Source organism: Camelina sativa, chromosome 17 (assembly GCF_030686135.1).
Source record: "Camelina sativa cultivar CO46 ecotype springtype chromosome 17, ASM3068613v1".
Taxonomy (NCBI): domain Eukaryota; kingdom Viridiplantae; phylum Streptophyta; class Magnoliopsida; order Brassicales; family Brassicaceae; genus Camelina; species Camelina sativa.
This window is the reverse complement of record NC_141896.1, coordinates 5162326-5184322: the sequence shown is the minus strand read 5'-3', so window position 1 is coordinate 5184322 and position 21997 is coordinate 5162326. Positions and strand designations below refer to the sequence as shown.

The 21997-nt window shown below is 35.1% G+C and overlaps 4 protein-coding genes, 1 long non-coding RNA gene and 1 other non-coding gene across 12 annotated transcripts; 3 read left to right on the top strand and 3 right to left on the bottom strand.

Moving 5' to 3' along the window:
• The first annotated feature begins 2725 nt into the window (after positions 1-2725).
• LOC104755504 (deoxyribodipyrimidine photo-lyase) lies at positions 2726-5498 on the top strand. The gene is made up of 9 exons (XM_010477906.3): positions 2726-3318; positions 3548-3888; positions 3981-4221; positions 4338-4495; positions 4581-4617; positions 4705-4763; positions 4849-4930; positions 5011-5082; positions 5186-5498. Exons 1-9 carry the CDS (start codon positions 3010-3012, stop codon positions 5369-5371), a joined length of 1485 nt encoding a protein of 494 aa, XP_010476208.1. The 5' UTR covers positions 2726-3009; the 3' UTR covers positions 5372-5498.
• On the bottom strand, positions 5484-11108 carry LOC104755505 (SNARE-interacting protein KEULE). The gene is made up of 21 exons (XM_010477907.3): positions 10651-11108; positions 9905-9963; positions 9718-9799; positions 9547-9625; positions 9406-9456; positions 9214-9310; positions 9062-9094; positions 8795-8920; positions 8529-8720; positions 8297-8380; positions 8109-8207; positions 7953-8029; positions 7645-7741; positions 7246-7371; positions 7061-7156; positions 6861-6980; positions 6707-6781; positions 6380-6579; positions 6071-6161; positions 5879-5968; positions 5484-5780 (listed from the first exon to the last, which is right to left on the bottom strand). Exons 1-21 carry the CDS (start codon positions 10724-10726, stop codon positions 5727-5729), a joined length of 2004 nt encoding a protein of 667 aa, XP_010476209.2. The 5' UTR covers positions 10727-11108; the 3' UTR covers positions 5484-5726.
• A 2203-nt stretch (positions 11109-13311) lies between these two features.
• Positions 13312-15199, top strand: LOC104755503 (uncharacterized). 6 transcript variants are annotated; one of them, XR_015586535.1, is made up of 6 exons: positions 13312-13489; positions 13648-13780; positions 14004-14182; positions 14331-14426; positions 14738-14829; positions 14926-15199. It is a non-coding gene; the product is annotated as an uncharacterized LOC104755503 (long non-coding RNA). The 6 variants fall into 6 exon arrangements; XR_762231.3 differs by having other exon boundaries at positions 13323-13489; positions 13643-13780; positions 14593-14829; XR_015586533.1 differs by having other exon boundaries at positions 13329-13489; positions 14593-14829.
• A 144-nt stretch (positions 15200-15343) lies between these two features.
• LOC147923343 (small nucleolar RNA U3) lies at positions 15344-15561 on the top strand. Its single transcript, XR_015588031.1, has one exon. It is a non-coding gene; the product is annotated as a small nucleolar RNA U3 (small nucleolar RNA).
• Positions 15562-15690: 129 nt separating this feature from the next.
• On the bottom strand, positions 15691-17808 carry LOC104755502 (phosphopantothenate--cysteine ligase 1). Of its 2 annotated transcripts, none has more exons than XR_015586532.1 (9): positions 17494-17722; positions 17297-17414; positions 17160-17204; positions 16951-17036; positions 16815-16867; positions 16667-16726; positions 16411-16512; positions 16203-16318; positions 15691-16121 (listed from the first exon to the last, which is right to left on the bottom strand). XR_015586532.1 is itself a non-coding variant. In XM_010477903.3 (9 exons), the coding sequence occupies exons 1-9, from the start codon at positions 17621-17623 to the stop codon at positions 15882-15884; spliced, it is 954 nt and encodes a 317-aa protein (XP_010476205.1). In that variant the 5' UTR covers positions 17624-17808; the 3' UTR covers positions 15691-15881. The 2 variants fall into 2 exon arrangements, 1 of the variants encoding a protein (XP_010476205.1); XM_010477903.3 differs by having other exon boundaries at positions 16203-16322; positions 17494-17808.
• A 259-nt stretch (positions 17809-18067) lies between these two features.
• LOC104755500 (IRK-interacting protein) lies at positions 18068-20458 on the bottom strand. The gene is made up of 3 exons (XM_010477902.2): positions 20109-20458; positions 18618-19730; positions 18068-18537 (listed from the first exon to the last, which is right to left on the bottom strand). The coding sequence occupies exons 1-3, from the start codon at positions 20181-20183 to the stop codon at positions 18214-18216; spliced, it is 1512 nt and encodes a 503-aa protein (XP_010476204.1). The 5' UTR covers positions 20184-20458; the 3' UTR covers positions 18068-18213.
• Between the last annotated feature and the right edge of the window lie 1539 nt (positions 20459-21997).

Sequence of the window (21997 nt, the reverse complement as noted above, 5' to 3'; positions counted from 1 at the left end):
CTATATGAACTAATGTGATTACATTACATGTATCCAGCTTGATGGTTAAACTTTAAAAAAGATGCATCAACACAATAACAAAACTGTTATACGTGTAACCAAAAAAAAAAAAAATTAGCTGTATTTAGGGCATTTGATTGCGCTACTGAATAATATCTACCACGTGGCAAGATCAGTGGCTCAGAGATGATTGCATTCGTGTGCGGTGGACGCTTGATTTCATAATCTACAAACTATCCAGTATTATTGATACACGTGTCTTTGTCTACGAAATTCCACGTTGTATGAGTAGCAGCAGATAAATTGTCTCCCATCAGTAAAGAAACAAACTACGTCGTTTTGCACTGACAAAGTTCTGAATGTTTTTTATACTCGTGTCTACTGGCACGTGCGGTCAAACCGTCTCTGTATTTGACCACTGGATACATAGAACTCCGCAGTTTTCTTTATGATGCAACTGACGTCATTTAGTATTTTGAAACATATAACATGGATTTTTAAAATGATTACCGATCGATTTGAAAAATCCTTTATGGTTATAGTATAGAGTTAAGAGTAAGCTTTGGGTAGACGACATAACGAATGATAACAACCACATTGCGGACACTAAAACATCATTTTGATTTGTAATTATTAAAGCTAGCAATCTTTAGAAAACATGATCAGTTTTTTTTTTGCCACAGATATTGCAAATTAAAATAATCTTAGCGCAACTATCTCGCGATCAATGTTTTAATTGGTTTGAGAACTATGTAATTTTTCTCTAACTTAATAATAGTGTTCGACATTTTTTTTTTGTTACTCAAGTTCAAATAAGAACCTACATATGGTTATATATTGATGTTAACCAAAATGTTAGTTTTATAAACCCTTTAACAAAAAAGGAAAAAAAGAAAGATGTTAGTTTATTTCGAGCACCTCAAATAATCTGCAAATAAGTTCCATTTTCATGTAATATTGTTGTTATCTTTTTGATTGTAATTATATATTTGAAAAATTAATACATATCATACTGGTAAAGGTTTCATTAGCTAGTGGTATATATATATACACTATCAATGATCAACACAAACCATAAAACGATTCTGTTAAAAAAAAATTATGGTTTTATAGTATAAATGTATATTTTTGTAATCTATTTTTTAAATTTTATTTTGATGTTATGATTACATTTTTTTTCTAATGGCTGTATTATGATACATTGGCTAAACCATAGGTGGTTTTGTCATGGTAGATGGAAAGTAAATACAAATAAGTCAAACATATACAGTACATGTAATCTAATAATGTATTACTATTATTTAATTCCTTGATTATCAGCTTTTGTCTGCCTATAAAGTTGATAAATTGAAAATCAGGTATATAAGACAATGATTCTGTGCAGTGCTAGGGGCTGTCATTAGGGTCTTATAATATAATTAACCCACACCCAACCCCAAGTGTCTTTGTTCTAATTAAAATTTTGTATGTAAAAGACTGGAATAGCCTCAGTTTCATGAGTCTAGAAATCCATGGGTAAGGTCAATATAATCATTTACGTATATCTTAGTTTCTTTTATTACATTTAAATAATGTAAATTTTGGTATAGCTGAGGTCAAATAAACTTTTAACTACTGAATCGAATCAGAAATTAAGATATGGTAGGTATGCTTATAGACTAATACTAATAGTACAGGTAAATCTAAGGAATGCAAATTTTGGAATCTGTAAAAAAAAAAAAAAATCACTAAGTTAGATCAAATAATGGTAATTGTGGGAATAACCAATCTTCTGAGCACATTTGTTATTGTTTATATATCTGTTTAAATACCAAATACATGTTGTTCACCCACTATGGACGAATCGTGTTAATATATTAGTATGTGTTTAATTAATTACCATGCTTTTTATAAAAAAATAAAAATCAGTGAGGTCATATTAATGAAAGTGAAATACTATTAATCATGAATTTTGTTCTTATGATAGGCTATCCATAATAATGAATTTAATTATTAGGGACAGTTTGTGGAAAGAGCGATTATCATTCCTCATGATGTGATATAAAATGAAAAACTTAATACAGTAACAGTACGTATAAAAACTAAAAAAAAAGCATAATGATAAAAACAGAAGGTATGTTTTCCAATTATGTATTAAAGATATTACAATGAGTAAACCCTAGATAAGCACGATTGAGAGCATGTGAAGGAATAATTTGATCTAAGTTTCTTTTTAATTTAAAGGGCATGATGAACCAAGACTATATAGGTCAATTAATCCATATATTCTTCTTTTCTTTTTTTCATCATTAATCAGCACCATCATATAAATTTGATTCGTTAAAAAAGACTTACTTACACGTTTATCTTCTTAGCAATTCAGAATAAACAATTCCAAGAAATCAAATGATTTGTTAGGATGTTCTTGACCACAACGCACACACATATTCATGGATTCAAATATAGAAGAACGTCATAAAGAACATGTATACACAGTAACACATACTACACACATTACAAACCAAATATAATGGGGTAGTAGAAATAAGACGATCATGTTAAAAACGGCGATTATTTTTAGTGATTTCATTATAATTACACTTTGATACACATATTAAAGATAGATTCTGTGTACTATCAAAGTGAAGACTAGAATAACTTGCATAGAATATAACTAATCACTAGGGTCAGGTACATATCTCACATGGTTGTGGATTCAAGAAATTAACCACAATCGAATATTTGTGTTTACTCTTCTATTAGTATGCTTCTGAAGAGTAAACCATTAATTTTTATGTTTACGACTTACGAAGAATCTCGTGAATAGGCGAAGTAAGGTAAGCAATAGGAAACTCACACGTGTCAAGAGTGTAGATCATCCACGTAGATCAAATTTAAACCACAAACTCAAACAGTGCATTGTTGTCTTCCCTCCATTTTTTCGAAGACGTCGCGCGCTTCGTCGTTTAAGCATCCTCCGCCTTCGCACATTAGTGGGAATCCGAAAAGATCTAGTCTCTTCTTCTCCGTATGGCGTCGTCAATCTCGGTTCAAACGGGTCGGATCCGGGTCTTAAAGAAAGGCTCATGGCAACCGTCGGATCAAACGGTGGGTCCTGTAGTTTACTGGATGTTTAGGGATCAACGGTTGAGAGATAACTGGGCGTTGATTCACGCCGTCGATTTGGCGAACAGAACCAACGCGCCGGTGGCCGTCGTGTTCAATTTGTTCGATCAATTTCTGGGCGCAAAGGCGAGGCAATTAGGGTTTATGTTAAAGGGTTTGCGCCAGCTTCACCGTCAAATCGATTCTCTTCAAGTTCCGTTTTTTCTATTACAGGTGAGTTCAGAGCTCGATCTCACATCAAACCCAATTTAAAATTTCAGGAATCATAGAGGAAAAAGTTAGGTTTTTTTACGTTCTTGTTATCTATGGGAATGAGATGGTAGATGAAGCGATTTAGACTTTGATTATTAACTTTAGAATTTGATAGGTTTTATTGAATTTTAGCTGTAAAGTTTTGTTCTTTACTTATCTCAAGATGAGCTTTACGATGTAACAATTTCAGGGAGATGCAAAGGAGACAATCCCTAATTTCATAGAAGAGTGTGGAGCTTCACATCTGGTTACTGATTTCTCTCCTTTACGAGAAATCAGGAGTTGTAAAGATGAGGTTGTTAAGAGAACTAGTGAGTCATTAGCGATACATGAGGTTGATGCTCACAATGTAGTTCCAGTGTGGGCTGCTTCTGGTAAATTGGAGTACAGTGCTAGAACTATACGGGGTAAGATCAACAAACTACTACCTGATTACCTCATTGAGTTTCCTATACTCGAACCGCCAACGAAGAAGTGGGCTGGGATGGTGGATAAGGTGGATTGGGATAGTCTCATTGATAAAGTTGTAAGGTTAGGTGCTGTTTAATCTGTTTAATAACGCCTGCTTCATATATGGTTCTTTAAGATTTGAGAGTTCTATGGTGATTATGATTTGTGGATAGGGAGGGTGCAGAAGTTCCTGAGATTGAATGGTGTCTGCCAGGAGAAGATGCGGGGATGGAAGTATTGATGGGGGCTAAAGATGGGTTCTTGACGAAAAGGTTGAAGAATTATTCAACGGACAGGAATAATCCAGTGAAGCCGAAAGCACTCTCTGGTCTCTCTCCTTATCTACATTTCGGGCAGATATCGGCTCAGCGATGTGCCTTAGAGGCACGTAAAGTCCGGACTACTTCCCCTCAGGTTCATAAGCCAATCATACTTTGAATGTTTATACGTGGGCAGTTTTCTCTGTTTGTTGTTAATGTTACCTCTTGTTCACGCTCTTAGTTTGGTATTTGCATGTTTGTCCATTACAGGCGGTAGACACATTCTTGGAAGAAATGATTGTGCGAAGAGAACTCTCCGATAATTTTTGCTACTATCAACCTCATTATGATTCTTTGGAAGGAGCTTGGGAGTGGGCACGCAAGTCATTAATGGATCATGCTTCTGATAAGAGGGAACACGTTTACTCGTACAGTCCTTTACTCCTAGTTTCTTTTGGAAATAAAATCTTCCTTTATCTTCTATATTTACCTTCAAGGGTATTAATATTGTAGGCTGGAGCAGTTAGAGAAGGGACAGACAGCAGATCCTGTAAGTCACTAATTTCTCGTCGCATAGTTTGTCTGTAGCTTTGATTTTCATTTGCATTTCATGCGTTATTTTGTTGAATCTTGACAGTTATGGAATGCTTCACAGTTAGAGATGGTTTATCAAGGGAAAATGCACGGTTTCATGAGGTAAGTAAAATCATAACTAGATCTTTGACTGTGCTATATAAAGCAAAGATGGTATTAAGTGACATTTATCAACATTACATTGCAGAATGTATTGGGCGAAGAAAATTCTAGAATGGACCAAGGGACCTGAAGAGGCTCTCTCAATATCCATCTATCTAAATAACAAGGTTTGCTTCCAACTTAATTTCATTCTGACCCTTTTCGTTTTGTATCCACGGATCTACCACATATCCTTGTGTTGATGTAGTATGAGATCGATGGTCGTGACCCTAGTGGATATGTTGGGTGTATGTGGTCTATATGCGGCGTTCATGATCAGGTTCTTTCGTTTTCTCCTCTTACTTGACTAAAAGTGATAGTAGAATAGATTGGAGAATATCATGCGTGTGATTAAATCTGATTCTTATTTTGATTCTTATTAGGGGTGGAAAGAGAGGCCGGTTTTTGGGAAGATACGGTACATGAATTACGCGGGTTGCAAAAGGAAATTCAACGTGGACAGTTACATCTCTTATGTCAAGAGTTTGGTGTCAGTAACAAAGAAGAAGAGGAAAGCTGAAGAACAGCTCACCAAAGACTCTACTAATCCGAAGATAGTTAGTGTTTAGTTCAACTTTGAATGCCTTGGTGTTTGTTACTTGTTAGACTACATTTGTGTTGTATTGTAATGAATGATTCACCATAAGAAATATTTAACTGAATGACGTACAAAATATAAACTTTTGAAAAAGCAAAGAAGGATTTAAGTGATTTACACAATCGAATGTAACAAGACAATAGCCAAAGATCTAGAAGTCAACTTTATGAGTTGCTTTACATACTTATCCGACGACAAACAATACACTTACAGTGTCATGATCTCATAATCTGATAATTTTATCCTTTTTTTTTTGTTCACTTGGTTACAAATTAGATTGGGAGATAAGAGAACAAAGACAAGGATTTGATTTGAGATCTGGATTCTCATATTTGGAGATCGTCTATTGATAACTCATTTGCAGTCAGAAGCTTCAATTTCTGTGGGACACAAAGAGGAAAGAGAAGATTACTTAAACTGAGAGGATGATTTCAAAAGTTTCCCAGATGTCTCAATGTCAAGTATGTGTGTGGCTTACCGTTATGAACTGTGGAGGATCGTCGAGGCTTGTAGACCCAAGGATTACTTCTCTTTTGAGTTTTGTGGATAGTTTGTGGCATACTTTTAACTGAAAATCAAAGATTCCAGGAAATGTGATCAGCAACTATATCTGAATTTTATGGTTTGATTTGAGTTCCAACGATGAAAGTCGTCTATCATAGTTTCTAACCTCTGATCTAGTCGCTCCCCCAACAATGAACACAAATATTCTCTGTCCCATCTTCCTGAAATCGCTTGACGCATGTCTCAGTACCGAATCACTGCAAGAAAGAAAAAACAATTCAAGTTAAGAAGTTTCCTTTTCACTGTTCTAAAATGATGCGAGGAAGAACGAAAACTCTGCAAATGAACAATGAGACGCATAGTTTTAGGTGGCTTAGGGTTGCACTTTGCTAACACAAAGAAGTTATGAAGTTTGACAAACAACCCAACTTATGTTTAGGTTTTATTCATATTGGATTGTTTAAAAACAGTTTACCTTGAATATCCATCATCTGAACCTCGAGGTTTCGCCCATGTTGGTGTGCGTCTTGATCTCATGGACTGAGCAGCTTGACCTTGACTACTACTTGCTGCTGATGGAAGTGAAGTTGATCCATGGAAACTTGGGCTTGGTTCATTCATACATGGGAAATCCTCTTTTGGCAATTCTCCTTTGCTAAGTTTTTCGATGAGTTCCTGGCAAATTCCAGAATGAAAAAACAGTAAGCACACGAAAACTTGTATTATATGCTAAAATTTTTTAAAGTAGTGTCCTATGCAAGTCTTCTTAAGGAAAATTAACAAAGCCATTTGCGATTAGTACCTCAATCATGGGGTAAAACCGAGATAACTGCCATGCTGCTTCCTCTTGGCGCTCTTTCCTGACAGCTCGTTTTTTCTGCAGCCGTTAATAGAGAATATTAAGAAGATGTATATATTTTTGTATATAGGTGGAAGATTCGGAGAGAAGACGTTACCTTGTGAAGATCAAACTTCAAAGTGAAACCTCCCGAGATACTCTTTTTGGCATCGACAGCTGAACCAAGTAGTCTCATATTGTTTACCGCGGTCATGTCATCAGATGGGAGTTTGGCCAACTATAAACCAAAGCAATAAAGACTTAGATGGGGTGGATGGGAGTCAAACAAAGATCCAGAAGCACTAAGAGCCCAAGTACCTTCATTAGATTTAGACCCTTTTCACCTTCAAACTTTTCAGGGTAAATTGTTGCAAGGATCATCAACAGGCGTAACTTACCTTCACGGCTTGCCTCCTGTACATGAGTTAAAAAAAAATATAAAGCTCGACAGCTGAATGTCTCAATTTACAGTACTAAATAACCACTATTAACTGGATACGAACCTCTTGCGTACTCAAATATTTAATCACATCTTTCATCCCAGCATCACCAAAAACAAGGTCTTGTTCAAGTTGTCCAAGCTCCCGAAGACCCTGTTCTCTGATAAGGTCGTTGAGTTTTCTAGCAATCTGCAACGATAAGAAAGAGTTATATGCATTCGAAGCTCAGAGAAAAATAGCATAAGAAGCGGTAACTTTGGACATCTACAGACAGCTTTTAGACATTAAATCATGTGAAATGTTAACCAAATGATGCAGACTAATAGAGTACTTGTGTGTGGCACCACCATAAATTGAAAGTTATAGAATTTAAAGAAACGAACTAGAGGCTTATCACATTTGAAGTGGTGGTGGACGTAACAAGAAAAGACAAGGGAGCGGTGCACATAACTACCGAATTACCTCTACATGGAGCGAGAGCTTGTCAATTTGTTCACTGTACTGTGGCAACGCTTGAACCATCTTCTGCAGATCCCTTGTAGAAAGCTCACCTCCATCTCTAAAAAAGAGACGAATAAATTTGATTAGGGAGAGCAAAATTGAAAGTTCTTCTCCAATCAAATAAGTTATAGTACGTAGATCAACACAGAGTGTGATCAACCTGAACGACAAGAGGACAGAATCCAACAGTATAATCCGGTTCCACCAGTTCAGGGGAAGTGTAATAAATGCTCAATTTACATTTACTACAAAAATAAAGTAATACCTACCTCTTACCATGCTGAAGCTGAGCAGCTTTGTTTTTCGATAAGAAGTTAGTCATCTTGTCATGCAATCTTTCACTAGCCTGATCAAAAACACAGGTCAAGAGGATTAACTTTTTGTCCAATACCAAAGTGAAATAAAGACCTAGGCATCAGACTCACATCTGCTATATGTGCATGTCGAAGCTCTAGCCAAATAGGATCGTGTTCCTCCAAGAGCACATCTTTCTTCTCTGGTTGTCCGCCTGATTTGCTTGGAATCTAAAAACTAAAAGAACATCACATGGAGTATCCAGGAAGAGAGCCACCACAAGATCACAATATCTTATACAGCAAAGAAATGAACTTACCACATGTACATATTTGTTCCCTTGCATGTCCAGTAAATCGTGGCACATAGCATCATAAGTCCACTCATGTATAATAGGGGCAATCTAAACATTCAAAACAAGCAGATGCTACTAATCATATATCATATGTAGAGGAGAAAGCATGAGCGACATAAGTAAATGGATACAATCTTGAGTATTTAAAAAAAAAGGAAGGACTCATTAAATTTAAATCCAATGAACAGTTCTAAACCTGGTCTATGGATCTATCAAGGATGAGGAGCTCGCACGTTTCCGTCTGAGGGAAATTTTCAATCGATTGTTTATGTTTTGCCAGACAATTCCAGATTCCAGCTGCAAGCTTTGTGGGGATTAAATCGCGCAAAGTAGTCATTGTCGATGCATCAAGTGACTTTGCAGCTCGGTATCGTACTGCTGGAAATTCCTGTCACGTCCAAAATGATTCAGAAGAATCATCCGCAGATAATAGTCATTAAACGTCAGAAAAATGATTGGTACCCGTAGTGAAGCAAAGACCGTGGCAATTCGAGAAGCCATAACATTCAAACATGCATCGCCTTTTCGAGAAGTTTCTTCGTCACCGAAAAGATCCTCTAAAGCTCTCTCATGATCAGTGATGAAACCCTGAATAAGTTATGTTTCTATTTCAACCCTCTTTCACATCATGAAACATACACGAACAACATGATACCACATATGACACTGCATTTCAGACCATATGATAGAGAGTAATATAAAAGCGGCTAAAGTGCACAAACCAATTACCTGGCTATCAATAGCAAAAAACTCCAAATTCATCTGTAAAATAAAATTGAATGACAAGTTATCGATATGGATGTTATCACAGCTCTATAACACAGAATTGAATAGCAGCAATCAGTATACACTAGAAAGTATGATTTTTTTGCAATATACACCTCTCTCAATGCTCCAATCCGAGGTAACACACTCGAATCCTTTTTGATGTGACCAACCAGCTCCTTGGAAACCGGTGAACTGAAGAAAACAAATGCCCTTCACAGATGCAGAGGAACAAATAAGAAAATCAGTACTTTAAAGAGATTGTATCTAAGATAGATCAGATAACTATCAGGGAATCATTTCCTTACTTCTTGTACAAGGGTGATTTCCCAGACATGTCTGACAAGAACATGATGACGCTGATGAAGCAGAATCAAACATTAATACAAGAGGAAATAACAAATGCCACATTATTGGAACGCATCACAGGAGCATAAAAAATGAATTACTTCTCTTTAGTTGGCTGGATGAAATAAATCGCATCCATTGAAGGTAGAGGTTGTCTTCGTCTAAATATGTCTTCAACAACTACAGAGAAATGATAGCTTACGCCAATTAAGTTATTCCCAAAAAAAGCATCATATTGACCTAGAATATTTATAAAAATACTTCATTCTCACGTGAAACTCCTTCCTGTGTGATATCAGCCATTTTGCAGGCGTATGACATTATCTTGACAGTGAGTTTGTCCATGATTAGTACCTAAAATGCGAACAAGGAAGAAAATTAAGCCGAATGTTTAGGTAACAACCTAAACGTGAACCACATAATCTGGGCAGCCCAAGGTGAAAGTAGACGAAAACATACCTTCCAGGTGGATTTTGAGCTCCCTGTCTTCGCAGATCTAAGCATCTCATACAAGAGTCCTGGGAAATAAAGAAATGTAAGCGATCAGATACACTACCAATAGAGAAAGCCTCACCAAAACTAATAGAGCCTTCAGAGAAAGGAGCAATGACAGCAGTCAAAGCTTCAGACCCAAGGATACATAACATGAACTACACACCCTGTAACTCTACAATGTAACTACAAAAAAAAATCCACAACCGTTCGTCTCAAAGCTTTTTTCTCAAACACTAAACAGAAGACCATGCCTGCCCTTCATTATACACAATACAACATCACAAACATGTCAACAGTTTCTGTTCCTAAGTGTCCGATAAGCAGCATTTGGTTAAAATGTATCACCATTTCAGCTCTATTGACATCTCCTTGAGAGAATCATGCTTGTCAATTCTAATATAAAATCCATAAACCTCATCTTAAATCTTAATTATAACCTTTTCGAACCCCAAATTCAAAAAAACTGTCCCAAATGCAAATTCCGAGACTAATTGAACTCAAAATTCCGAGACAACCTACACATTTCTCTTTCTCACGAACGTAGTACTCAGAATCAAAAATGAAACAATCAGAACTGGAAAATGAACTGCTCCGCAAAATTCGGAATCAGATATAGATCACGAGAATACAGAAAAAAAATCGACAAGTCAATCCGAATCAACGAGAGTCAAAAAATACATATAAAAATTGAAGATCGAGAAGGAACTCACGTTCACGAGTAATCTGCCGGAAATTCTTGTACTCGCCACCAGCCTGAGACGACGAATCGGAATCGGAGTACGACATAGCTGCGATCTGCCAATTTCTTCTTCAGAACTTCTTAAAATCTCCTCCAGTCAAAATCTCCGATCGACGGATCGAACAAAGAAGATTGACCGGAGACAAAGAGAGAGAGACGAAGAAGATCGCGAACTAATCAAAAAAAAAATTGTAGAGAGAAACGACAAATGACCGAGACGAAGACCGATGAAGAAAGCTCTAATTTCTTTTTTATTGTTGTCGTTGTTGTTTCTCTTTCTCTGCCCCTCTCCAATAAAAACTTTTTAATTTTAACTCAAACAAAATTATTTAAATTAAAATTATCTCTCTCGAAAACCGCGGTGAAGACCGTGTTGACCCGAACCGGCGGTTTGAATCGGTAAACCCAACTTCGAACCTTCATTTGTGGACTGAGTCAGTCAGTCTTATTAAGATGATAAATACAGTAAAACCTCCCTGATTTAATACTTTATAAATTTATAAATTTTGCTGGTTCTAAATTGGGTCAGTATGAAAAATAGCAAAAGTTGATAAGACAAGAAGATCTTGAATGATTACAAGTTTTTTAGTAGATTTTGCTTTTGGTTTTTCAAAAAATATAATTTACTGTCATTCAAGATTTTATCAAATTGGTTTCTCTAAAAATTAGGGAATCTAGTTTTTGGGAGATTTTAAGCATTTATAAAGAAAACCCATCTTATACTAGTGTTTCTAATCCTGAATGTTTTCTTTTTCCATTTTTCAAAATTTATTATTATTATTTTTTTGCTTTTTATACTACTTTCTAACAAAAAACCAGAAACCAAATATTTAGAAACCAAAAACTAAAATCTAAAAACCAAAAGCTAAAATCCAATTTAAAAACTCATTTCATTCATGGCCTAAGATAATAATATTTTTGAAATTTTCTTGTAAATTATAGTTCCAATAATATCATAAATTGATAATCATGTAATGTTACATATATATATATATATATATATACACACTAATATACTAATGTATGTTTTCAAATTTTGTTTTTTTTTCCAAAGCTAATATCTATAAAACAATTGTTATGTTATATTTTCAAACTATAATGTCATAAAAAGTAACTAATTTTTTAAAAATTTAAAATATTTAGATATGCATTACTTTCATTTTGATAGTTTTATAGACTATTAAAATACAACAATTGATATTATTATCCATAAATTTGAATTTATGTATGCCATGTGTATAAGTGATACTGTTTATAATATTTGTAATTTATGCTCACTAATGATTTCTAAATATTAAAAATTCATTTCTAAAACCTTAAAATTTATAACATCCAAAAGTCTTTTTTTTTTTTGCTAAAGTTGTCTCAACTAATAATTTTCAAGAATTTAAACAATTAAAATATATATATATATCTATAAATTAATATTTATTATTTTATAATATAAAATAATAAATATTAATTTATCTAATTTATAGATAAATTAATATTACTATAAATTAAAAAAATGTTATAGTCCTAATAATATTAATTTATAGAGGTTTTACCAGTAAATAAGTTTGTTTATAAATGATTCAGTTGATATTGAAAATATAATTTGGTGGAGCACACTCATCACAGAGTTCTTTTAGTTTCTTTTATAAACTACATGATTTATTAGAAGACGTGTACTAACTAAGTGACAAGTAAAAATAAGCTTAATCTAATGCAATTAGTTGGCTATTTTGTGCATCATTATTTGGTAAATACTAGTAAATATTCTACTTCTAATTGAAATTCTGGCTTTTGTGAAATACAAATATTTACGATTCAATATAACTCTCATTGATCTAATTGGTTTATGATAAAATTGGAAATCCAAATGATTTAAGTGACAACATGACAGAATGTCAAATAGCAAATTCAAAGCTATTTTATTCTTACTTGACTGATCATAAAATAAGCTGTACAAAAGTTGTATACTAACTAATGTATGTTGTGGTTGTCAAAAAAAAAACCTAATGTATGTTGTGCATCAAAATTTAATTATGTACATGGATGTGGGATCCTGTGTCAAACTAATTATCTTTTGCATGAATGATTCTGATAGGAAATTTAAATTTTAAAGCATATATTACTAACCAAAATATTCAGATTAGAATCATTTGAAAGTATATTATAATTATTATATCAGGTGTAATTTTTGAAAGGCTTCTTGTGTTGTATGTGTCATTGTTATCTTATAAAAATGACAATATCATTTTTTACGTTAAAAAATAACAAGATTTATCAGATACTTTATTAGTTTGAATGATTCTTGATTAAATGATTAAAACATTAGCGTTAGATGTAAGTTTTTTGAAACTAAAATTTAGTTTACAAATGAATCAGTTGATCTATGTAATTATAATTTGGTAGAGCACGATGTCTTAGTTAAGACGTGTACTAAGTGAGTAAAAATAAATTAAGCTTAATCTGACTGATCATAACATAAGCTTAATCTGATAATGCATTGTTTGTATGTAATCCACCGTTGATCATGTTATTGATTTTTTTTTTTTTCCAATTCCGGTTCATGGAGAAAACGCTCGATAACCAAAAACCGGAAAATGTTAAAAGAAACAAACCGGTCGGTTATAAGGAATTGATTTCTAGGATTTTTAAGGTTTTGACTGACGGTTGACTCAGGGCGGACTTCTCTGCTTTGGTTAACACAGATCAAAGCTAGCTTCTCTTTTTACCTCTTTGCTCGTTTATCTCACCATCATTCTTCAGCTTCGTTCTCTGTTAAATTTTACAGTTAAGGAATTGGAATCAGTGGGTGTAACCGTGTAAGTAATGGAATCGAAAGCTTCTAACTTTTTATTCGAATTGTGTTTTTTGTTTTTTTTTTTTCTCAATTAGATAGCAAAGCCTATGACTTTTGGCTTTACTATAAGCTAAAACCTGTGCGTGCTTGATTGAATTTTGGTTTGGGCTTTAAGGTTAGGTAACAAAAAGAAACTGGTGCGAGGATGAGGACGAAGGTAGACGAACGTAGATAGTTAATCTTCATCACACTTTGTCAAAATCGTGTGGTCAAGTGTGCTATGGTGCTACATGAACAGGCTCGACATTAGCAGGTTCGATTTTTAGACTAAATTAGATATTTGCCAAAGTTAAAGCTTTTACCTGAAACCTTGTTATTAAGAGCTTAATTGAAGCCTAGTTAATGGGTTAACACATTCTTTAGTGTGAGTTTCTTTTGGTCTTTCCATGTCGAGAATGATGGAACCTTACTTTGTGAACTATTTTACGCATATTTATTTTCTTTCACGTTTAATTTTGTGTCTTTGATACAATCAGATTTTGAAGCTCTAACTCCAAATCTACTAGCACGAACAATAGAGACGGTTGAAGGGGGTGGTCTAAAACTGTCTTTGCTTATGGTCCTGACCAGTCGCAAGGGATTTTTGTGAAGAGTTTAAAGGAAATAAACTTCTTAAGAGCAGATCTCATCTTCAGCACCCATAGTGAAGACGCAGGTAACTTTGAGATTTTCCACCCATACTAAAACAGTTTCACTATCGTAGAACACTTTAGACTTTCAGTGTTGGGAGCTTTGGACTCTCAGTGTTGCATGGGTAACAAAAATGTCTTGTTCAATAATCAATGATTGCCCTTATTGTGCAGGGTACTGAATACTGATTCAGGCGTTGACACGTATTTTGGCCTGTGCACTTAACCTGGTCAGGACTCAGGAGCTCCGGGAGCCGTATCGATTTTAAGGTAACACTTGAAAACTCCCCATATCACCGCTTATTTGAAAAAAAGCACTAAGTTGGGTTAATCAAAGATAAAAAAAAGGGCCATACCATGACTGATTCAGTTATGTCTAGGTTGATCTCTTCCCAGCAAATCATTCAATAAAAAACAGGTCATAAATTCATCACAGGTGTATCCAAGGGATATATATCTATGCATTTGGACTCATAGCCTGGACGGGAAATGTGTTGAACAGAAGGGATGAATATGATATAATACATTGTTGGTAAAGAAAGAAAAACAGATATAGTTTTTATATGCCATGGAAACCGCAGGTTGAGATTGCTAGCAGAATCCAAAGGCTATCGAATTTGATGACACTGGACTATTCCCGGCTACTCACACTCGCAGATCTGGTGGTAACCGGGTAAGGGAGACAATCCAAACACGACTTATGTTTCTTTTTATGGTTTTAAAGTGAATGGATGATGATTTTGAAGCTGTGATTATGTTTCTTTTTCAGGGTGCTAGAGGAACCGATTTCTTTGGATTTCCTTGGTTAAAGCCACACGAGAGGAATCTTTAAAGGACTCACCTAAGGAAAAGCCTTTGGTTGTTGAAGCTAAAGAACAAATAATTTTCTTTTGCTCGTTTTGAATAGGTTCTGTAGTTTTTGTAACTACTATATATCCTGGACAACTGAATTAGATGTTATGATGTTTTGTATATCTTTAAGGTTTAAACTCATAAAGCTTATGATACTGAGGAAACAACTTGTTGGGTTTCAGACTTTCAAATTTATTTTTCAATTTCTAAATTATTAAATACACGTGTCATAAGCTGTTTGGTTTTAGTGTGGAAATAAGAGTGTCAAAGTCCCACATCGGAAAGATTGTAGAAAAACAAAGTTCTTTATATAGGGACAGAAACCATCAATGGACACGACCTTACTTGAACAGGATCTGTTCTATAGGCTCGTACCTCTGTTTCCTTGATTTCTAAGGAGACAGGCCCTTAACCCTGGTTGATGAACCATGACCGTGCGATCAGAGCGTGATTAACGGCTACGATCGTCCTCGGACGCATCCGGTGCTGTAGAGGATCGTTACTCGGCTCGGTTCTACCTTGCCGGGGTGGTCGCACGGCGGTCTGACAGGTTCCTTTTTTTTTTCTCTCTCAGACGTTTCTTTTTACAATTTCACCCTCAAAACTTTTATTTTGTTGACCCGAACCGGCGGTTTGAATCAGTAAACCAAACTTAAAACCTTCATTGTGGACTAAGTCAGCCTTAACAGGATAGATAGGTTCGTTCATTTATTTGTTGAAAGTATTTGAATCAAATACTCCATTCTAGGATCAGTTTATTCATATAGCCCGAACATGAGAAAAGACAAAAAAAAACATAAGCTCATCATACACATATCCACATCCAACACGTCTGTGAAAGATTGAAACTTCTCTCGTCTTAGAAGGAGATGATCAAGTGTGAGATTCTTTGATGTAAGTTGAGTGTCGATCTACGATGAGACGAATGAGATTATCTTCTACAATAGATTCAGGCTTGCCGGGATCACGTCTCACCACGACGTTACCACTGCTTGAAACAACCACAACCTCTTCCTTGCGTGTTGACAGCTCATTGGCTACAACTGCGTGAACTTTGTACTTTTGTAGAGCCTTTGTAGCCTTCTCTATCAATATCTTTGAGTCTGTCTCAAGCTGGGGATACAGAATTCCGTATCAATTATCGAATTTTGAAGAATTTAATACAAGTGAGACTAGAGGAGAGAAACATTTGACCTTGAATGATATGCAGAAAGCCTTTGGAGCCCAATTTGATCTCAAGACTGAAAGCATTTTAGGGACTTGAGCTAGTCTTATGTCCAAAGGACCAGATCCTGATTGTATTTTGTGCTCTGTCTAGTTTCACCAGAAATATATAAACTATTATTAGACACAAGAACTATGTAGCCATAATTAATCACAAGGGATATGAGACTCTTCTTACCATGCTATTCCATGGCACATAGAAGTCAGATACAGCAGCAGCAAGATAAAACATTGAACATGAACCGACATCTTTCAATGCCGTTGCCATCAACCGTAACATCTGTTTGTATCCCCAATATTAACCAGAAACATTCACAAAACAGAAAGTAATTTTCAGTTGCAGCTCTGTTGAAGAGAAATTCTATTGGTTTGTTTGGGTCGTCAAGACAAAACAAGAAAGATAAACTAAAGTAGCTGGTCTAAGATTCAAGAACCTGGAGATATTCATATATGGTTGAGAATGGGAGTTTTAGTAAACGACCTTCTTCTACTGCCTGCAATGTTAATTTGCAAGGTTACTACACAAACTCAAAACAAGAAACAGAAAAAAATAATAACTTTTTGTAAAAGAAAAACACATACAGCTTGCTGGTCCATAACAGCCATCTTGACAGCTTCAGAATGAGACTCATGAACTGAAAATACAATCAAAAGATGAGCAAAGATACATAAGTACACATCAAGATAAAGATTGAGAAAAGAGAGTGTAATGAAGAACCTCGAATGCTTTTGGCATCCGGAAACTCAAAACATTCAAGGAATGGATCATCGGGAAGAGATCGGCAAAACGGTTGGCAAGTTCCCCTAAAAGACCACATAAAATAAAACCAATATCAAGAAGCAAATCTAATACCACTCATTACCAGCAAATCTAATACCACTCATCATCTTTCAGCAATACACAATTATAAAACTAGAGTTACATACCTCCTATACAGAAAGATCACAGCATATCCAGCCTTAACGAAGTTCCTTAAAATCAAAAATCCAATTTTGTATTCAAGAATCTTTTTTGCCATACGATTTTAGAATTAATTTGAAATGAAAAGACTCAAAACTCTTACTCAGTAGACGCAGCACCTCTATTGCCAGAGCTGAAATTATCGATATACCTTACACATCTTTGCTCCAATGGAACTGTAGTTCCACCTGAAGTCACACACACGATCCTCCTCTTTTCTCCTGAAAAAAATATATTAAAACGCATCTATAAATCATCCAGAAATCAAAATGTCACACATATATACAATTCTGATCTCACCTTGGCGCGAAGTATTCAGCTCAATGAACTGATTAAGCTTCGCTACGATCTCTTCCTTGTTCTTCAGAGGTGGTGATGATTCGAAAAACGAACTGATCTCATCTTCCACTAACCCAGAGATCGAACTCATTTCAATCCAAATCGCAATCAGAATTAGTGAACTACTCTGATCTGAGTAATGATTGGAAGAACAAACAAAAAAAAAATTGATGTTGGGCTTTTATATTGTGAACTGATTTCTTGTTGGTATATATTGGGCCTAATAACGGCCCATAGTGATATTACCCGCGGAAATTAGCAAATGAGAGTACAACTTATTTATAACAAGACTTTGAGAAGTTATATATAAGAAGATTATGTTTGTAATTATAAATGCATGCATGATCCACGTAACGACAACCATTAGATGCCACAATGAACAAAACAAATGTAATCAAATCCAAGATATAACGAAACCAACGAGAAAATGCCAATATTTTACTTTAGACTCTTTCTTCAATCTCTTTGACAACAAACAACAACAACAAATCTTCACAAACCAAGTTAATTCTTAATTATATCCTTGAAGAAGTCATGAAATAAACAGTTTTAAAATATTCACTTGCAAAAGCCATTTGGGTTTTTTTTTTTTTTTTTTTTTTTTAATTACAAACCTCACAAGTCACAAGACAAAACATAAACCCCACCAATTTTATAAACTGCCTTATTCAACGTACGTAATTAACCTCCTAATGGGCTACAGATGCTTATTAAACTCTTGTCGCTTTTATTACATTCCTTGACCGTACGGTCTTCTACTAATTCTTCCTCGTCGCTGACGCAATGCTTGCAGACCACCTTGCACTTAACCACACTCCCATAGACGTAAAATCCAGGCTGAACCATTGCTCTAACCAGACTCTTAAACCTTTCCCCACCAGTTTCCTCCATATATATCGGATCAAACCTGTCATCTTTCTCCACTCGAAAGATTTGCAGACCCGGGTTCACCGAATTAGCCAACAGATGAACCAACCAAACACTCTTCGATGCACCAAAGAAAGCCTACAGACCAAAACAAAACCGGTTCAATCCAATTAATCTTGAATTAAACCAAATAAATCATTACAAACCGCTTGGTTTACCTGTAAAAGCGGTTCAGGCCAAGCTCGGTTCCAGCAAAGCATCGAAACGACGTCGCTCATTTTCCGGTCACAAAACCGGCTAAACTCCTCGGAGAAATGCTTAGTTCCTCTGCTCAACACCTCATCCCACGTGAGCTCCATCAACACATTGAACGAAGCGTAATTAGATTCACAACGATCAATCGGGTTCAAAATCCGGGTCGACCCGTTAGTCTGAAACCCGGAAGCTTCGAAATCCTCGAAGAAGGCTCTGCTCAGAATCGCTTCGAGGTAAAAGATCAGACTTTTAGGGTTCTTCGCGAAAGAGTTGATCTTTACATCGAAAGGTTGAAGAAGAAGAGAGAGTCTCTCGTAGACTTTCCCACCGACGGTTCGTAGCTGCGAGGCGAGAGATCTGCTCAAAGCTCTGATCGAAGATCGAGATTCCGATACAGAGACGAGGAACTGCTGAATGATCCTGTCGTTGAACCCGTCTTTACGAATCGGAACACTCTGTTTCTTGTTGCTACACTCATCAAGACCCGATTTGAGGTTGTGACAATAAATCTCGAGCTTGTTGAGCTTCTTCTCGAGCTCTGCCATGGATGACTTCAACCTCGAAGCTTCTATCACCGCGTCTTCTTTCTTCTTCGTGGCTTGGATCAGTTTATGAGAAAGCTCCGCCACGGCTAACCTCCACTGCTCTTCTCTTGAAGCGTCAGCGGCAGAGGAGGAGGAAGAGCGCGGAGGAAGCGACGCCGTGGCGGAGGAAGGTTTGGGGCTTCTCCGTGTGAGGGATTGGAAGATGGATTTGATTATTAGGTTGGGGCTTGAGATGAAGGAAGGGTTGTTGTGGCTTTCGAGAGGTACGACTGAGAATTTGTCACGGTGAGAGTGGTGAGGTCGACACTTGTTGCAAGAGACGGCGCCTCCGTCGTCTTCGTCGTTGTTGCCGTCGTGTCGTTTTCTGTTTGAGGGTTTTCCGTTGTGGTGGAGAGGTGTTAGAGTGTGTTGGTGGTTGTTGTTGTTACGGTGGTGGTGGTTTGGTGTGGCGGAAGAACCACCGTCGCTGCTTGGGGTTGCTCTGTTTTTGTATCTTTCTTCTTGTAGGTCTTCTTCTTCGCATTCTAGAATCTGAAAAGAACAGAGAGAAAAAAAAAATGAAAATTATGCCAAATTGAGAGATAAAAACAAAAACTTTTGGATTTGTAATGAGAGATTCGAGATTCTAATGGAATCATTGAGAGATCAAAGGAAGAAACTTTAGAACGAAAAGGCAACAGTTCTTGCTTCTTTCGACTTTTCCTTCATTTTTCCGAGAGTATAATTGTGGGTTTAAGGAGTAACACGTAGGAAAACACTCAAGAACAAAAGATTTGAGCTATAACTGAATCAATTCTACAATTTTTGTAAAAAAAACACTTTAATTTGTTACAGAGCAAGACAAATTTGAGGTCTATGAAGTGTTTTTTCCTCGGGAAACAAAGAAGAACGAATTTGAGAATGACTTACAGGAGTGAACTGAAGGGATTGGTGAAGAGATGGAACAGGAGATTTGGAAGGAGACGATGAAGACGAAGGAGCCATTTTTTTTTTTGGTTTGCTCTCTCTATTTTTTATTTTTTTGGTTTGCTTTAATATCTCACTTTTATTTTATATATACAACTATATCATATGATAATATAAATTATTTATCAAGTCAATTTTGTAAAATAAATAATTTAAAGAGGAGTACTAGAATAGTGATGATTATTTTTTCTTTTGGGTTTTTTTTTTTTTTGCCTCTAATTTTTGGTCAAATATTAAAGTTTGTTTCCATGTTAGTAGTTCAAGCTCAATACCAAAATGAAGACTATGCTCTTACTAGTCATGTTTTGTTGTCCAAAACCAAATACATTTGAATCACATATTATTTTCCCCAAAACAAATTCTTCTCTTATTCAACAGTACATTCATTAGAAAACAAGACTTATTGTTTCTATAAAAGTATCTTTTCTAAAGTTTTAGATAAAAAAATTTATATCTATCTAAAATTAACGCGTGTTAAAAAACCGTCAAAAACTTTATATTACTAATTTTTGACACGTAGTTTTGAACTTTTGATAGAAAACGTAAAGAATCCAACTTTTATTTTTGAGATTATTTAATTACAAACTTACAAATCTGAAACAAAAATCTGTTTTAGATAAAAATTATTGTATCGATATAAAATTAATGCGTGTTAAAAAACCGTCAAAAACTTTATACTCTTTTTTGACACGTAGTTTTGAACTTTCGATAAAATGTAAAGAATCCAACTTTTATTTATGCACTTCTAAATAAAATAGAACTCATTATTTACATTTAAAAAAAAAATTGATATTATCATATAGAATGGTTTTATCTTTTGGAATAACTATATAATATTCAAGACAAAATCTGTTTCAATCTTTGTTTTTTTTGGAAAATTGAATGTAAATTTTAGTCAAACTCAAAAAAAAAAAAAAAAAAAACTGTGTATATCATATAAATTTCATAGTATACAGTATAGTTTTGTAACTGATCATTCAGCATTTGTTTTGTTTCATTGGCGTTATTTCTTTTCATTCGTTCCAAATTGTACCGAAATAATCGTACTTAACTTAGCTCTGCCTGTGTAACTTTTCATGTTTTTTTTTTTCTTTAATTTTGTAACTCATATATCTAAATTTACGTGTGCGTCAGTGCGTGTGTGACTATATCGAGTGTAATGATTATAGTTTCCTTGGATATGTAAAAGAGATGTTTAATCAGGTTTCTCTTTTTCTGTTTTTTCACCATCAATTTTGTTCATCTCGTCAGCTTGTGATCATTTCTTCTGAAGCAATCAGAGTATTCTGAAAGCTATTTACATTTTACTCAATGCCCACAAATTTTGTATGGCTGTCATTGGTTACTTTGATCTGATATCCATGTATTGGTGAACAAATACTTGGAATTATACAACAAAAAATACAAACAAAGCTAAACGTAAACGTAGGTGTATAGTCATGGCCATGGGTGTGTAACGACAATCTCATGTCGGTAATTAAAAGAGTTTACTCATCGGATAATTTGATTTCCATGTCTTGGTGAACGTATTTACTTGGAACTATACATAAGTACAAACAAAGCTATACGTAAACGTAGGTGTATAGTAACGGGAGTAACGACACTCTCTTGTCAGTAAAAAAAGAAGAGATTTATAAGCACTTTATTTTCTCCTTTTTTCAATCTATTCCTTTTTTATAGAAATGTACAAAAAAAAATTGCTTTCAGTAAATGCACATTGGGTTGCAAATAGATTTGATGTTTGCAAGTTTTGGTGTATCTAAATTCTGCTACCATTCAGATCCCATTACAGTGGAAACTGCAAATAAATAAATAAACCAGCTTATAGCGAA

What these genes read in the sequence shown, in the direction of transcription:
- LOC104755500 (XM_010477902.2), bottom strand. Translation starts at nt 20,183, where the DNA reads ATGGCTCCTTCGTCTTCATCGTCTCCTTCCAAATCTCCTGTTCCATCT. An exon ending in AATCCCTTCAGTTCACTCCT is followed by an intron (nt 19,731 to 20,108) that starts GTAAGTCATTCT and finishes TGTTCTTTTCAG; the next exon opens with ATTCTAGAATGCGAAGAAGA. An exon ending in GGCCTGAACCGCTTTTACAG is followed by an intron (nt 18,538 to 18,617) that starts GTAAACCAAGCG and finishes TTTGGTCTGTAG; the next exon opens with GCTTTCTTTGGTGCATCGAA.
- LOC104755504 (XM_010477906.3), top strand. Translation starts at nt 3,010, where the DNA reads ATGGCGTCGTCAATCTCGGTTCAAACGGGTCGGATCCGGGTCTTAAAG. An exon ending in AAGAGGGAACACGTTTACTC is followed by an intron (nt 4,496 to 4,580) that starts GTACAGTCCTTT and finishes TTAATATTGTAG; the next exon opens with GCTGGAGCAGTTAGAGAAGG. An exon ending in AAAATGCACGGTTTCATGAG is followed by an intron (nt 4,764 to 4,848) that starts GTAAGTAAAATC and finishes ATTACATTGCAG; the next exon opens with AATGTATTGGGCGAAGAAAA.
- LOC104755502 (XM_010477903.3), bottom strand. Translation starts at nt 17,623, where the DNA reads ATGAGTTCGATCTCTGGGTTAGTGGAAGATGAGATCAGTTCGTTTTTC. An exon ending in GCTGAATACTTCGCGCCAAG is followed by an intron (nt 17,415 to 17,493) that starts GTGAGATCAGAA and finishes TATTTTTTTCAG; the next exon opens with GAGAAAAGAGGAGGATCGTG. An exon ending in CTGTTATGGACCAGCAAGCT is followed by an intron (nt 16,727 to 16,814) that starts GTATGTGTTTTT and finishes TTAACATTGCAG; the next exon opens with GCAGTAGAAGAAGGTCGTTT.
- LOC104755505 (XM_010477907.3), bottom strand. Translation starts at nt 10,726, where the DNA reads ATGTCGTACTCCGATTCCGATTCGTCGTCTCAGGCTGGTGGCGAGTAC. An exon ending in TTTTTGCTATTGATAGCCAG is followed by an intron (nt 8,921 to 9,061) that starts GTAATTGGTTTG and finishes TAACTTATTCAG; the next exon opens with GGTTTCATCACTGATCATGA. An exon ending in CAGCTTCAGCATGGTAAGAG is followed by an intron (nt 7,742 to 7,952) that starts GTAGGTATTACT and finishes TCTCTTTTTTAG; the next exon opens with AGATGGAGGTGAGCTTTCTA.